At 42.2% G+C, this 14,920-nt stretch overlaps 1 protein-coding gene across 2 annotated transcripts in view; it reads left to right on the top strand.

Moving 5' to 3' along the window:
* The window catches only part of DCX (doublecortin), a gene marked incomplete at both ends in the record, with an annotated part of 113,114 nt that overhangs the window by 73,762 nt on the left and 24,432 nt on the right, over window positions 1–14,920 (top strand). Inside the window, 2 exons of one of the 2 annotated variants that reach the window (XM_079727648.1) lie at window positions 7,891–7,993; window positions 9,977–10,099. In XM_079727648.1, the coding sequence (XP_079583774.1) occupies window positions 7,891–7,993; window positions 9,977–10,099 (226 nt within the window). Of the gene's footprint in view, window positions 1–7,890; window positions 7,994–9,976; window positions 10,115–14,920 lie in introns of both variants that reach the window. The other variant, XM_079727647.1, reaches the window with a different exon arrangement.

Here is a 14,920-nt window from a genome sequence, read left to right as displayed (position 1 = left end):
CATGTTAAAATTGGGTCCAGGGACCCAGTTATATGCAATTCTGTGTTTAGTGTTTTGAGGAACCTGCAACAAACATTTCTAAATGTTTTTCTAAGCTTCCGGAAAAGAAAGGCAGGAGAGAGAAGAGGGACCAGAAGTTGAAACTAGAGCAGCAGGCAGTACGTAAAGGCCTGAGCTTCCCTGAGGGCAAAACCCATAATCGGAGCCCGGTGCTTTGGATATTATCAGAAGTGCAGGACATGCAAGTGCCAACTAAAGAATGTCACTCATCATCTGGCTCTACAAGGATTGAGTCATTAGCCACTTCGGTCGCTGACCTTCAACCCACCCTGAAAGGAGTTCATGACAGAGATCAAGAATGAGGTACTCAGTGCTCTGGGAAAACTGGCAGAACAGGCCTTCAGATAGATATTTTCAGGAGAAGTTTTTTTTTTAATGAAACTGGATTCTTGCATCTTTCTATACTTAGAAAAGCACTAAAACCATTAACTAAGGTATCTATCTGTTCCTCGTGACTAGCAGCAACCTTCTACCGAGATGTGTGCTTAGTTGCACGTACCTCCTTCACCAAAATCACATATGTATATATGTGTATAACCCCCCCACACCTTACTTCTTGAAAACAATTTCTTAGAGCTGTCTGAGAGGCTGTCTCCTGGGCTATAGTCCTCAGTAAGATACTGAATAAACTTGATTCCAGCTTTTTATGTTGTGCAGGGTTTGGGGTCTTTTTTTTCAGTTGACACAAGGTCCTTGAAAAGTGAGGGACCTGAAGCTGCAACCTCTGCATTAAGCCAGGACCCTTAAAAGGGGATATACCAAAAACCTACCTGTAAACTTGTTTGTCTCTGTCATGACTCCAGGTATGCAACAAAATAAACAAGAGTACTACTGTTACTGCTGCTGTGGCTGGTGCTACTCCAAGTATCCTCTTGAGAATCTGCATTCCAAAGCTTGCTCTGACACAGGTCTGGAATTCAGATTCTTACTACTCATGTCACAAGGGGAACCATAGCTGAAAAAAGGTGCTGCCCCCATATTTCTAGTGTCCCCTGGCACCTGGCAGAAACAAATTCATGTCTTTTTCAGAGAAAAGCATCCTCAGCCTAGACCCCTCAGGATTCCCAAAGATTTAATTTAATCAAATATGAGCTCATAATTTTAAAAATTATCAAACACAAAAGGAAACAAGTCACCATGAGGGAGAGTTAGCAGGAACAACAGATTTGGATTCTCAAGGACATAAGATATTACAATGATCAGATAAGGACCTAAAATAACTTAATATGGATTATTTAAATAAACAAAACATGTAACCAAAATGGGATAAGAAAAAGAGACTATCAGCTATGACCAGGCAAATTTGGGTAAAACAATGAAATAGAATTTCTAAAAGTCAAAATTATTATCATTGAAATTTGAAGCTCTTTGAGTGGGTTAAACAGCAAATTAAATACATCTGAAGAAAGAAAGAGCAAAATGGCAGATTTGAAGATATTTTCCAGAATGTAGCCCTAAGAGATAAGAAGATGGAAAATATGAAGGTAAGACTGAGATATGGAAGATAGAATGGGAAGGTCAAACATGTTCCTAATTTTCAAATGACCCCAGAGAAATGGTGTAACGAGAAATGGTGATCAAATAGACTGGAAAATGTATATGTAGATACACTTAAATAATATTAACTATATAAAATAATTAAAATAATAATGACTAATTTGTGGAGTTAAATAAAAGATCTGAAATTCTAAGCAACAATGGCATGTAAACTGAGGGTTGCTCAGACTTAAATACAGTATGTGGTACTTTATTTTTGTTGCTGTTGTTGTTTTGGGGTTTTTGGTTTTGGCCATGCCGTGCAGCTTACGGGATCTTAGTTTCCTGACCAGGAATTGAACCTGGGCCCCCAGCAGTGGAGGCACGGAGTTCTAACCACTGGACCACCAGGGACGTCCCCCAGTATGTGATGAAGATTTGATGGGGAAGACGCAGCTAGGCCTGTGACTCTGGGAAGAGTACTTTCTATGTAGAGGGAGCTGCAAGAGTGAGGCTCTGGAGCACGAAAGGTCTTGATGTGTTTGAGAAGCAGAAAGAAGGCCAGTGTGACTGGAGCTAGCTAGCATATGTGGCATAAGAAATTGGATAATATACAGCCAAGATAGAAAGTGGATTTTATTCTGCCTCTGGTTAACAGGCTTTGGAGGGTTTTTAGCAGAAGAGTGATATGCCTGATTGAAATTATAAAGTACAATACTACTACGACTACAGTATGCAGAAGAGTGTGAGTGTATGTGTAGGGGTGGACTTGGACCAGGAGGGTGACAATGGACAAGACAAAATGTGACTTCTAGTAAAAAAAAATGACTCCCAGATTTCTGGTTTGGGCAGCTGGCGGAATTGTGGTCCCAGTGACTGAGATGAGGAAAGTTAGAGGGAAGTGGGATTTGGAGAGGGAGCAGTAAGAGTTTGGTTTGGGGCATATTAAATCTGGGATGCCTGTCAGATGACCAAATGGAGCTGTCAAGCAGGTAGGTGACTATAGGAGTCTAGAGATAGGAAACATTGTGTCCGCTCACCACGCCAGCCCTGCGCCAGCCTGTGACTGGAGCCCATCCAGGGCAGGCAGGCAGGAAATGTTCCAGAATGAGAGTAGCAGTAACTTTTAGAAAAAGCCTCATCCGTAATGTTTACTGAATCTTTCATTAACTCATTTTGCAAAGCTTGCCAGCCACACTATGGGCAGGGCACACTGTTGGCAAGACGGGGAAATCAGTGTGGTTTGTCTTCCTTGCCACAAGGTTCCCTCTTCTGCGCCCCTGGGGCCACTCCTCTCCCCATAGACACTCTCTGCCCTTCCCTTCACCCTGAATTCCACCAGTAGACAACTGTATGTTTTGTCTGTGCAGAAGGCTGGCAGATGGGTCCGGGCAGTTGTGCTACAGAGAGTTAGAATCTCTGTGACTATAGTCAACAAGATGCAGTTCTTCTTCCAGGGCTATTAAGAAAAAGGCACGTTCCTGCTTCCTTGCCTTTATTTATGCAGTTACCTGGAATCCCTTTTACTCCTGTCTCCATCAACCTATATCCCACACGCCCTTCAAGAGGCAGACTTTGTGTCATCTTCTCTGTGCAGCCTTCCCCAGTTCTCATGATTAGAATTCTTCTCTTTGTCACCTGTGCTCTTCTTGCTTTTTGTGCCTCTGTAATGGTGCTAAGAACAGTATGCCTTGTTTTCCAGTTATTTGTGAGGTTCTGACTCATTATGCTGTCAACTCGGAAGACGGGCCTTTTTCTGTACATTTCTGTATCTCTCACATAGTTCCTTTGCCATAGCAAGTGTTTTATGAATGAATATTAGTGGAATTGAACTTTCAATGAAAATATTTTGCACGTTGGAAGTGAGTCTTATAGATATACAAGCAAGACCTTACTTAAATTTCTTTCTGAACAGTTAGATAGTGAAATGTAGAATCTACCAGCAGCAGACACGTAGGAGAACTCACTGCCAGCATCTGTAATATGTGGGTGGAGAATTTAATCAAGCTTAAATCAAATCACAGAGTGAATTTGCCATTTGCAGCTAATGGACTGCCACACACAGTGATCTGTTGTCTCTCTTTCCCCATTTGTACTTCGACATTTAGGCCACTGGATGGTCCATATAATCTATTGTTCTTCGCGCTAATGCATAACTAAGCTAGCTTCCCTACCCCCAGGTCATGCTGTTTTTCTTTTAAAAGGAAGCACATTGAGTAAATGGTTCAGTGTTCACGTGAGTTGATTGACTTTATTGATTTTGTGCTGGCAGTTGATTAATTACAAAGATGGGTGTCATGCTTTTGTGTTCTCTCCTCTGACTTAAATACCCAAGTGTGTTTCAAACAAAAGCTGATGTCAGCAAGACCCTTGATCTCTGAGGGTGCTGTAAGTGGTATCATAATGATTATTATTTTTACCACTTGCGTTGCCACCTCATGACAGAAATTTTACCACAAAAGAAATGGTTTGCAAAATTATATATTTGCAATGTAACCTAAGGTGGATTTTGTATCGTCTTAACTGAATGGAATTTTAAAAAGCAGATGTGAGTGTGAGTTTCATTTGGAAATTATGTCTTACACTCCATTCTTCTCTTTCTTTTCCTTCTTCCTCTTTCTTCCTTTCCTCCTCCTTCCCCTCATCCTTGTCCTCCTCCTCTACTGCATACTCAGTTACCAGTTACGGTAATGAATAGGAGTTTTCTCATCCATAGATTCAAAATGTGATCCATAAAGATGTTATCTTTTTTGAGTCCAATAAAATGTTCTAATGTGTATCAGGCATTATGAGGACAAAAGGTGACTCTCCTGCCTAAACTGTATACAAGCCTTTGAAATCAGGGATTAGGAAGGCACGTTCTCTCAGGCAATTGAATTGTTTTGTCCCGAATTGAATCAGGACACCTGAGTGCTAGTCTCAACTGTGCCATGATCCATCCGTGTATCCTTCAGCCACTTTGACATTCTGTGTTTTGGGTTCCTCATATTTAAGATGGAGAGCTTTCTATTTTCCCAGCTCTGTAACAAAGCAGGGGAGGGCTGCTGTGTCTCAGTATCCAAGGCATTTGGGAAACCTGGGTATCCACATGCACAATATGAATTTGTCTACATTTGGGAACCAGTAAAATGTGGGGTGGGATCACACAAGAAACCTGATGCTGAACAGCTGGATTGCAAAATGAATGTGTTTGAAGCCAGCCACACCACTGTGAATTTGTCAGAAGCATAGGGGCTTTGCCTTTCTTAGAAACTCCCCAGAGAAGGGGTTATCCAAAGGCTTTTCCCAAAGCCTGGGCGGGGGCAGAGAGGCTTGGAGTTGGAGGAGGGTGGGTCATTGTAACAGCAACCCCCAGAGCAATCTGCGAAGGCTTTGTTGTCCTACAATAGGATAGCATGGCATGACACTGCCATGGCTGCCTTTGAGCTTTTGGTTTTTCTTCTTGGGAAGTGATTTCCACAAATACCTCCAAGATTAATGGTCTGGCACCTTTGGGGGAAGGGTTGCTGTTTGAAGTATTTACTAAATTCCTTTTATGACCAGTAGTTGGTTGAGGTTTTCTATTTCTTTTTGAGCTAATTTCTTTATTTAGGTTTTCCTTTAAAAATGCTCCATTTCATCTGTTGTCAAACTAATTGTCATAGTTATGCAAATAATAACTTCTGAATTCACAGTCATTGCTCCTTCCTTGTTCCTAAATTTATACATTTGTGTTACCTTTCAAAACCTTTGAATGCTAGGTCCTATTGTCTGCCATTATTGATTTCTTCTTTCTTGTTTCTACTTCTCTGCCTTTGTATAGCCTTACAAAGCCTCCTTCTTATTTTCTTTACATTCAGTTGAGGCAAAAACAGCCCTGGCTAAATTCTCACTATGTGATTTAGTGCTCTACCAGGAGCCACAGGAAGATATATAGGGAGAGATAAACTTGGTCTTTACATTCAGGAGAGCTGTGATTTAATGGGAAGGAGTAGATGAGTATTCATGAAAATACAGGCAGGTTTTGAAACAGAGTGCCAAATGCTAGAGACCACTAGTGGAGGGCTGCCCAAAGGAGGGGCTTCCCTCACTCATGACCAAAACTAAATGAAGCCAGTCAGAGTCAGGGGCAACCTCCAACAGAGAGCATGGCAGAGATCTTCAGGGTCAAGAGGTGGCAAGGGATAAACAATTCAGAGGCACACAATGTGTCATAGTTAGGGGCTCCAAATTGTATTGGTCCAAGATATCAGTGGGCATCTGCAGAAGGGTTCAAAGCCATGTATGTAGCCTCTATCGTTGGATCCACTACCAGGGCAATATGCAGGCAGCTTATTGAACTAACATGTCAGTTAGTGACTGGGTCACTTGGAGGTGGTACTAAATAGCTCCCAAGGCACCTTCAGATACTCCTAGCACTCATGACATGATATTGAAATGTTCTGTTTCAGTGTATCTCATTCCATCAGATTATGAGCTCCATGTAGTCATGGCCTGAGTCTTACTCATCTTTGTCTCCCCAGTGTCTGAACCATATGTAAGTGCTTTGTATTACTGAGTGGCTAAAAGCACAGGCTTTGGCGTCACATCGATCTGCACTTATTTGGCTTCATCGCTTTCCACCTGAGTAATTTACTTATTGTCTCCGGACCTCAGTTTTCTCATCTGTAAAATAGTGATGACAATAATGCCAACCTCTAGGAATTGTGAGAGTAAAATGGGATGACAGATTTGGAAGTACTTAGCAGAGTGCCTGTTCAGAGTAAGCATTCAATTAGTGGTAGTTCTGTTTGTTATTACATGATTGTGGAATGAATGGGTGAGGACGAGTGGGCTGAAGAAGGATGGTGGCCTATTTGATGAGGTCAGGACCCAGGGCTGGGAAGAGGCTTAATAGGGGTGAACCCAGCAGCCCTCCAAGTCTCCCTCTCTTCCCTTGGCATCCTTTGGGTGAGTGGGAGGCTGAGACAATGCGGATAATGTTTAAGCATCTCTTGCTTTGTGTAAGGCTTGCAATCATCTTGGCTGGGGGAACAGGGATTGAATAGACCCTGGGTGGGTGATGATGTTATTAATACAAACATTTTTCAAATGTAACATATTGATCTCTGCACCCAGCAAGCAGTTGTTAGTTTGTGAGCACGGTGCCTTTGGAAAGTCACTACTAGCAGCTTGAATGGGTAGCTCAGAACAATTAGAAGCTTTGAACACTTTCAAGCTGAGGATTGGGATAAGAATGTTTTGACTCTATGGTTTCTCCTGGGCTTTCCCTGGTGTGCTGGACTTATTATCAAATGTAATTAGGAAAGCTGAGAGGTGGGGAGACTGCAGGAGCAGCATACTTTCCCAGGAACCCTCATTTCTTTTTCTTTTTTTTTTTTGTGGTACGCGGGCCTCTCACCGCTGCGGCCTCTCCCGCCGGGGAGCACAGGCTCCGGACGTGCAGGCTCAGCGGCCATGGCTCATGGGCCCAGCCGCCCTGCGGCACGTGGGATCCTTCCAGACCCGGGCCGCGGCATGTGGGATCTTCCCAGACCGGGGCACGAACCCGCGTCCCCTGCATCGGCAGGCGGACCCTCAACCACTGTGCCACCAGGGAAGCCCAGGAACCCTCATTTCTTTGTGCAGAAAAGGAGTTGGGGAGGACTGTCTCTCCGTTGTGGACAAGCCGCAATGCATAGGGCACTAGAGGGCGGTAAGGGTCCTGGGAACACGACTTTTCCAGCAGACCCTCAAGCCTCCAGGGACCCATTGCTCTTGAATAAGTTTTAAGTGGTTAGGACGGTTTTCCCCTCCTTCTTTTTCGGAGAGTAATGGTATTCTGGGCTACTACCAGGTGCTCAGTTCACTTTTAGCAAAAAGTCCAATTTTTGTGGGTCCAAAGCGGTTAAAAACTGGTGTCCTTCTTTCAAAACTCATGAAGATAGAGAGAGGGACTTCCACGTCTTGGTCAGCCAGAGTCTGTCCATCTCAGGTTGCAGAAGGTCTTTCTCATCTTCCTTGGCCTACACCCCTGCCCCCAGACTTGGGCTAGCAGCACTCTTGTCTTTGAGGCTCTGAGGAAAGGTGACATTTGTAGGGTCATCTGCTTGCTGACTTTTATTCAGAGGGGAACATTCCATTTGGACATGGTCTTGAAGTTGCTCTTGGTGAAATGGAAACAAGATACCACACATGCAACATGGAAAGAAAATGGCACTCAGTATATCTTTACTCACGAGGGGCTGTGGTGCAGACTCTGAGCCTGGTATTTTGAGAAAAAGGAGATCCCTGGGGGCTAAAATGTGAAACTTTTTTTTCCCGTGCCAACATAGCATGAAGTTCATTGTCACAAGACCATCAAATATCAAGTCAATGTTTCCACTTTCTCTGTAGGTAACCTGTCTCCATGATTTCTTTGGTGATGACGATGTGTTTATTGCCTGCGGTCCTGAAAAATTTCGTTATGCTCAGGATGACTTTTCTCTGGATGAAAATGGTAAGGACAACCACTGAATTTTATTGTTCCATTGATCTCGCTCCTTCTATCCCTTAGGATTTCCATGAGCTTATATGGACTGGAAAACATCCATGCATGGTTCCTTTCTCTTGTATAGTTGGATACATGAGTCTCTAAGTGGAAGTTGATTGCATATCTCAGATGTTTGGCCTCCAGACTCAATAAAACTCACTACCTGCCCCAATAGTAACCATATTTCTTGAACCGTATATTATGCCACATGGGCTGACAGGCTCAATCAGACCACGGGAAGGAACATTTGGATTCAGAACTTGAATATTGTATGCATATGTTTTTTTTTCTAGTCAACATCCTCCAGCTATTTGGCCCATGTTGATGGATCCATTTTAGAAATATTTTCCACTGTGTTGTTAGTGTCAAACATTTTCCCTCTTCCCACCTTCTGGCTTGTTGCCCCATTCCCCCTGATTTGTGGCTCAAGATTCCAGAAGATTGTTAATTTCAGGAAGGAGGTGAACATCTGCCCATCTCCCTTTGCTTGAGTCCAAGCTCCATGTGTAAGTTCACGGTGAATTAGCTCACATAGCCACAGGACTAGGGTATGATCCCGATGGAAAGACGCATTCAAAACATATTTCCCAATAATGAGGAATAAAGTGTGGGAAAAAACAAATCAAGTTGTACTAATATAGAGTTTACAAACAACTCAAGTGACAAGGACCCTGAAAGAGGTGGCATTTCTGCTGTGTTCACTGTGAGAAGAGGCAAATGACCATAAAATACCTAAACAAATCTCAGGCTGTGTCCAGTTTCTTGTATCTTCTACATCTTCAGCTCTGGACAGTGATCACTAAAGTTTATCAATCAAAACAAGAGGTAGAACAAACAAAAATGAGCTTTCTGCTTAACTCAGTTTCCTGAAAAACTTAATTTACCAGAAAAGGTCTAATCTTTCTGAGTAACTGATATTTTCAATGTATCTTTAAGTAGAAGGTGACAAGGAGGTGTCCAATGAAGAGACAACCCTGTACCTAGCTGTTTGGTTCCACTTTGAGCATGATCACATGAGGTTGGGGAAAGTATAGTGGAAAGAGCTCTAGACTGGGACTCAGGAGACTTGACTGCTCATCCTTATTCTGCTGTTTTCTTCCTTTGTGACCCTAAGCAAGAGGCTTAAGCTCTTTGTATTCTCATCAACAAAATGAGTATAATAATCCTCCTAATATATTAGTACAATCAGTGCCCCCAAATTACCATTGTAGGAATGCTGAGTGACCTGCACAGAAAGGGTGCTCTGAACATGTCAGATTGGGGTTGGGGAAGTAGCAGGAACATTTGGCAGACTCTCCTACACACCCAGGAGCTTTCTGTAAGTTCTGAGTGGCATAGTCACTGCTGGCCCATTTATTCATTAAACCAGCATAGCAGATTATGATAACATGCATTGAAAATCGAAAAGAACTCTATAAATGCAAGATGGTGGTGGTGGTAGTAGTGCTTATTTATAAAATGGCATGACATCCTTAATATGCCTATTACAATACATGGCATGTGATGAATAATAAATAATAGCTCCCTCCCCCTCCTTTAAATTACTCATGAATGTTTCGTCTGCATGGCTGCAACCTCTGAGCTGTCAATCTCTTCTCCAAGGAAATTAATTAATTATGTCAACAGGTGCTATTCGGAGACATGACTGGGTTATCCAAAAATGATTGAGTTGACTATTGAATTACCTGCCCGAACTGCTTTTCTACTCCTTCCCTTGTTTCCATGATTCAAGAATTTAAACACCTGGCTTAGCCCAGGTGACTTTTGAAAGTTTCTCCCATGCCTCCCTCTCCAGAGCCATCATTCCTTCAAACAATGAGAACCACCTTGTAGTCCTGAGCCCTAAGGTGCTTTGTTATGTGGTGCTTATTGCAGTTTCCAGAGGTTGGTAAGATGCTGAGTCTTGGTTCTCCCCAGCTCTACTAAGCTGTCTGTGTCCTTTTCCACCAGAATGCCGAGTCATGAAGGGAAACCCATCAGCCACAGCTGGCCCAAAGGCATCCCCAACACCTCAGAAGAGTTCAGCCAAGAGCCCTGGCCCCATGCGCCGGAGCAAGTCTCCAGCTGACTCAGGTAACGACCAAGACGGTGAGTGCTCTTCTCCTAACTGTGCACGCTGACTTCATTTACAGAGGCCAGTACCCTCTGCATGCAGAGGAATGAGTTCCTCATGAACACCATTTGTGTCTCCATGAGACCAATTCTATCAATTCAGAGACAAACCAGTTCAACTTGTTTGGTGTCATGGAGACACAGCTACAACACCGATTCAACTCAAATGGATGCAGGCCAGAAATCTGGCCCACTCACCATGCCTGCTGTAATGCTATTTGTCATGGTTGTGTTCCTTGCCATCATTCTCAACGTCATCCAGCCAATGCATAGTCAATGAAAGAATCAAGTCAAACATAAATTTGAGATAGAAAATCAGAATCAGAAACAAAAGGTAAAAAAAAAGCCACCTCCCTCAAAGTGTCAACATGATGGATGCCCTTGAGCTTCAAATTTGACTTTGAATTTTTTAGAAGTCAAAACCAAAAGAGAAACAAAATAAACTGCATCATTCTCACAGGAGAAAAGGACATATAGGCCAGGCTCTGAAAGGAAATAAAGACATTTGTCATATAGGATTTTATTTAGTGGATAGTGAGCAATCTAAAAAATGTGGTCTAGGGATCACTGCTGACCCATGAACTATTTATCAGTGTGTGATGAGATTAGGAGCTTGTGGCAAATGTAAATCATGCCACTGAGCAAACCATTTACTTCATAGCATGATTTTACTGATAAAGGCAGCAGTGTGCTGGTTTACATTCTAGTACAAGGTCTCACACCCATAGCTTGAGTGGCACTGATCTAAAAGGCAAAAGGGCACAGAAGGCCAAGTTTAGAAGCTTAGTAGACTCATGCACGGACAGTTTGAGTCCTTCATGGTAAAGAAATTATATGCTCCAGAAGATTTACACATTTGTCCTCCCAAAGCTCAGGGTTCACCATGAGAATTCTAGCCCGAGAGCCTTGGGGCAGAGAGCAAAAGCAACCTTTATCGCTTCTTCAATTTGAGGCAGCTTGAGCAGCCTATTGGCTTTGAAATGCCCGTGGCCTGGAAAAAAAGCCGGTCCTGCTGGCCTCACACTACCATGCCTATCACCGGCCATCTCTTTATTCTCAAGCAGAAGGAACTCAACTGTGAAGAGGCAGCTCAGGCTTTTCATACTTCCATGTCTTTGCATACCCTGTTCTCCCGCGCCTGGAATGCCATCCCTCAAACCTGCCACTCTTCTTTGCTTGAAAACTCCTATTCATCCTTCAACACCTCAAATAGAAATAGTTGTTCCATTCTCCACAACATCATAGCACGGTATTCGTATCTCTGGGGTAATATTCACCACAACTGTGTTGTAAAGTATGTATTTACTTGTATGTATTTACTTCCTCAACTAAATGCTGGTTCCCTCAAGGGCAAGGTGTCACGTTCATTTCTGTATCCTCAGTGCTGAGCACAGTACCTGGGTCCTAGTAGATGCTCAAATAATGCTTGTGAATGAATAGATGCATAAGAGCACCTATTTCACCCAGCATGGTACTAGGGACCCAATAAGCATGTAGGTAATATTTGCGGAAGGAATAAAAAATGCATGTGTTTGGTGATATTTTGATTAAGCGTACAGAACAGCACATGAATCTATCTAAGCAAATTCATATTGCTCGAACTACAAAGACCTAGAGTTTACCACTTGGATTGAGAATGAAATTGTTTGTACAGGTTCTAAGCAGGGCCTTGCCAAAAAAAATGGACTTTAAACAGTTGATCAAGATTCCTAAAGTCTGGCAATAACCACTTAGCTGATCATTTTTTCAGAAGTATCACTGGCTATTTCTGGGATTTCTAACCTGTATTACTTATCTCTTGCTATAAAACAAATTACTCTGAAACATAGTAGCTTAAAACAACAAACATCTTTTATCTCACAGTTTCTGTGGGTCAGGAATTCTGGGGTGGCTTAGCTGGGTGGTTGTGTCCAGCTCAGAATCTCTCATGTAGTTGAGGTCAAGGTATTAGTAGGGGATGCAGTCATCTGAAGGCTCAACTGGGTCTGTAGGGTCCACTTCCAAGATGGCCATTGGCAGGATCTTCCCCCCAGACAGCAATTCAAGAGGGTGAATAAGGAGGAAGATATGGTGCCTTTTATGATCTACTCTCCAAAGCTACACACTGTCACTTCTGTTTTAGTCTATTCATTAGAAGCGGTCACTAAGGCCAGCCCACATTCAAGGGGAGGGGAAGCAGGCTCCATTTCTGGAAGGGAGGAATATCAAAGAATTTGTGGACCTAGTTTTAAACCATCACATAATCCATTAGTTAGAAATGCTGGAGTGGCAGCAGTTTGAAGTAAATCGATTCTCTTTGCAGACTGTATCCAATTGGATTACCCAGCACACATGAACCCAACCACCTGTAATTAAACACAGTTTAAACATGTGTCAAATAATTGGTCTCCAGCATACTACATGCAGAATTTCCCTTCTAAAATGTATGCACTTCACTGATTCTAAGATGTTGGAGACAGAGAAGGAATGCATTAGGACTCAATGAATATGTGTCAAATTGAAAGGAGTTATAATAGATCCCAACCTAGGCTTAGGCAGGCAAGATCTATTCTTATTCCTTCAGAACTCCCTTGCTAAAAGAAGGAATGAGGATGTATTCACACACACAGGGTAAACAAAGTAACCAATTTGAGGTAGGAAAATTGGACCTTACTTGGCAGATATCAGAATTACAAGCAGCCCCAGTTTCCTACCAGTAAAAAATCTAAAGTGGTATCCTCAGTAGAGAGGATTTAAATCTTCATTTCAGATAGTTCATGAACATAAATGAAGTCAAACTCTAGTCTAGCCAACCTTCATGGCAATTTCCGGAACATTTGAGCTTATCTTAGATGATGTATTTAGAGTCTACACAGGATTTCATCCCCAAAGGGTAAAAGGATTCACGTAACACAACCTTGCCAATGCCATGGGAGTTTAGGGCCAAGTCTAGGACATCCACTCAGTGAACATTGCACAGGGGCAAAGCTGATCTCAAGCAAATAGGACTTTAGGTAAGGTTTAGATTTGACATACCCATTTTCCCTTTTCAACCCCCTCCTCACTCAGGACCATCTCAAGCTGGGAGGTGTAGGGAGATAGGATATGGAAGAGGAGGGAGAGACATCTCTCTAGGAAAACCCAATTATACCACTTCCCAGCTTTGTGACTTGGGACAAGTTTCTTACCTTGTCTAAGACTTGGTTTCCATTTTGGATAAGACAGAATTTGCATGTCTAGACAAAAATCATTTTCCATTGTTATCAGTGATTTCCAGGGTTGTAAAATAGCTTCCACAGAATCAGAATCAGGTAACAAGAAGGGTGAGCTATAGACAAGGCATAGTTTTGCATTAGCATAAATTTCTCCTTACAAACAAAGAAAGAATTGTTTCATAAAGTATCAGGGTTTTCTGAGCTGTTAGCAAGGGACATATACAGATTAATATACATTTAACCAAAGAATAATGGCAATGTGTGGGGCTGAAATTCTTTGTTCTTTTGTAGTACATGGTAGTACCACCCTGTTTCCATTCTGTGTCAGTCTGTCTTAGATCTGAGACTTGTGGATGGATCCACATTTCTTCATTCAACCTGAGTGACTAAAGGTTGTGGAAGATAGGCCATTTCCAGGGAATTGTAACTACCTTCCTTTGATGGCAAACGAAAGCCAAAAATGTTCCTCTTTAGCCGGGATTCAAACCAAATGAAACATTGGCTCAGTTCAGGTTCAGTTAAAGGAATGTTTTGATGTTCTATTTCATTAGAAAATATATAGGTTTGATTCTGGTTTGAACAAGTTTGCTAGCTTTTCAAATATATATATATATATATATATATATATATATAATATATGTATATATAAAATATATATATTTGGTCCAATTCATGGTTCAGTTAATATCTGGTTTCAGTTGAGGTTTAGGAAATTGATGCTGTTTGGTCTGTAATTTGCGTCATAATTTGATTCTTTGTTCCTTAGTCCTTAAGTTGTCGCTTTCCCATTCTGCCCATGAATAAATCAAAGTCCTTCTACTTTATTCCCTTCAAGTTCAGTCCCTACTCTTGCCAGTACTGAGTTTGCCCCCAAAGGGAATGTCTGTTGCTAAGCCCTAAACTTGAGTTAAGGAAGGATTTGATTGTCTATACCATATTGCTATAAGGAGCTCTCATTCTCACTGGGCAGAGCTGACAGACTCTGAGAATCCAAGTCCCATTAGCCAAGTTTGTCTTTAAAGTAGGGCAAGGGATTGTGTGGTAAGCAGATGAAACCTGAGCCCAGAAGGCTCCTATGGAATGTTTGAAGGAAGTTTGTGCAGTGCTCCCTTTTGATTAACCTAGGACTTGCCATTTGATGGGCAAAGATAAGCCTGGCTTCAGAACTAAAGGGAGACATTTCTGTGTCTCTCTCTATTTCCGTTTTAGCCATTAATGTGTTAATTTTTCTCTTTATGCAGCTCCCCACCAATTGAATTGCATTGAATTGAATTAAAAGAACAAAGTCAGCTAGTTGCTGGGAGGGAATCTTTTATTTTTCTTTCTTTCTTTTTTTTTTAAAAGGAGCCTCCAAGGAAGCTAATTCCCACTTGAGAGGATTGTAATGTGATAATGAGTTTGCTATTCTTCAATAGTATGTCATTGTTGTAGCAACCGGATATTCTCCACCCTCCTTCCCCCAAGCTATGTGCACCTATTCCTGAAAGTCAAATCTTCCCTGTTCCCAAACTCCCAAGAATGAATGTCTTCTCTACCGAAATACACAGCTTTTGAAAGGGGAGGTCAAGGGCCACACAACAGCCAGGTG

This window comes from Hyperoodon ampullatus (genome assembly GCF_949752795.1).
Source record: "Hyperoodon ampullatus genome assembly, chromosome: X".
Lineage (NCBI taxonomy): Eukaryota > Metazoa > Chordata > Mammalia > Artiodactyla > Ziphiidae > Hyperoodon > Hyperoodon ampullatus.
Note: the sequence above shows the minus strand (reverse complement) of the source record. Positions and strands in the feature narration are given on the sequence as shown.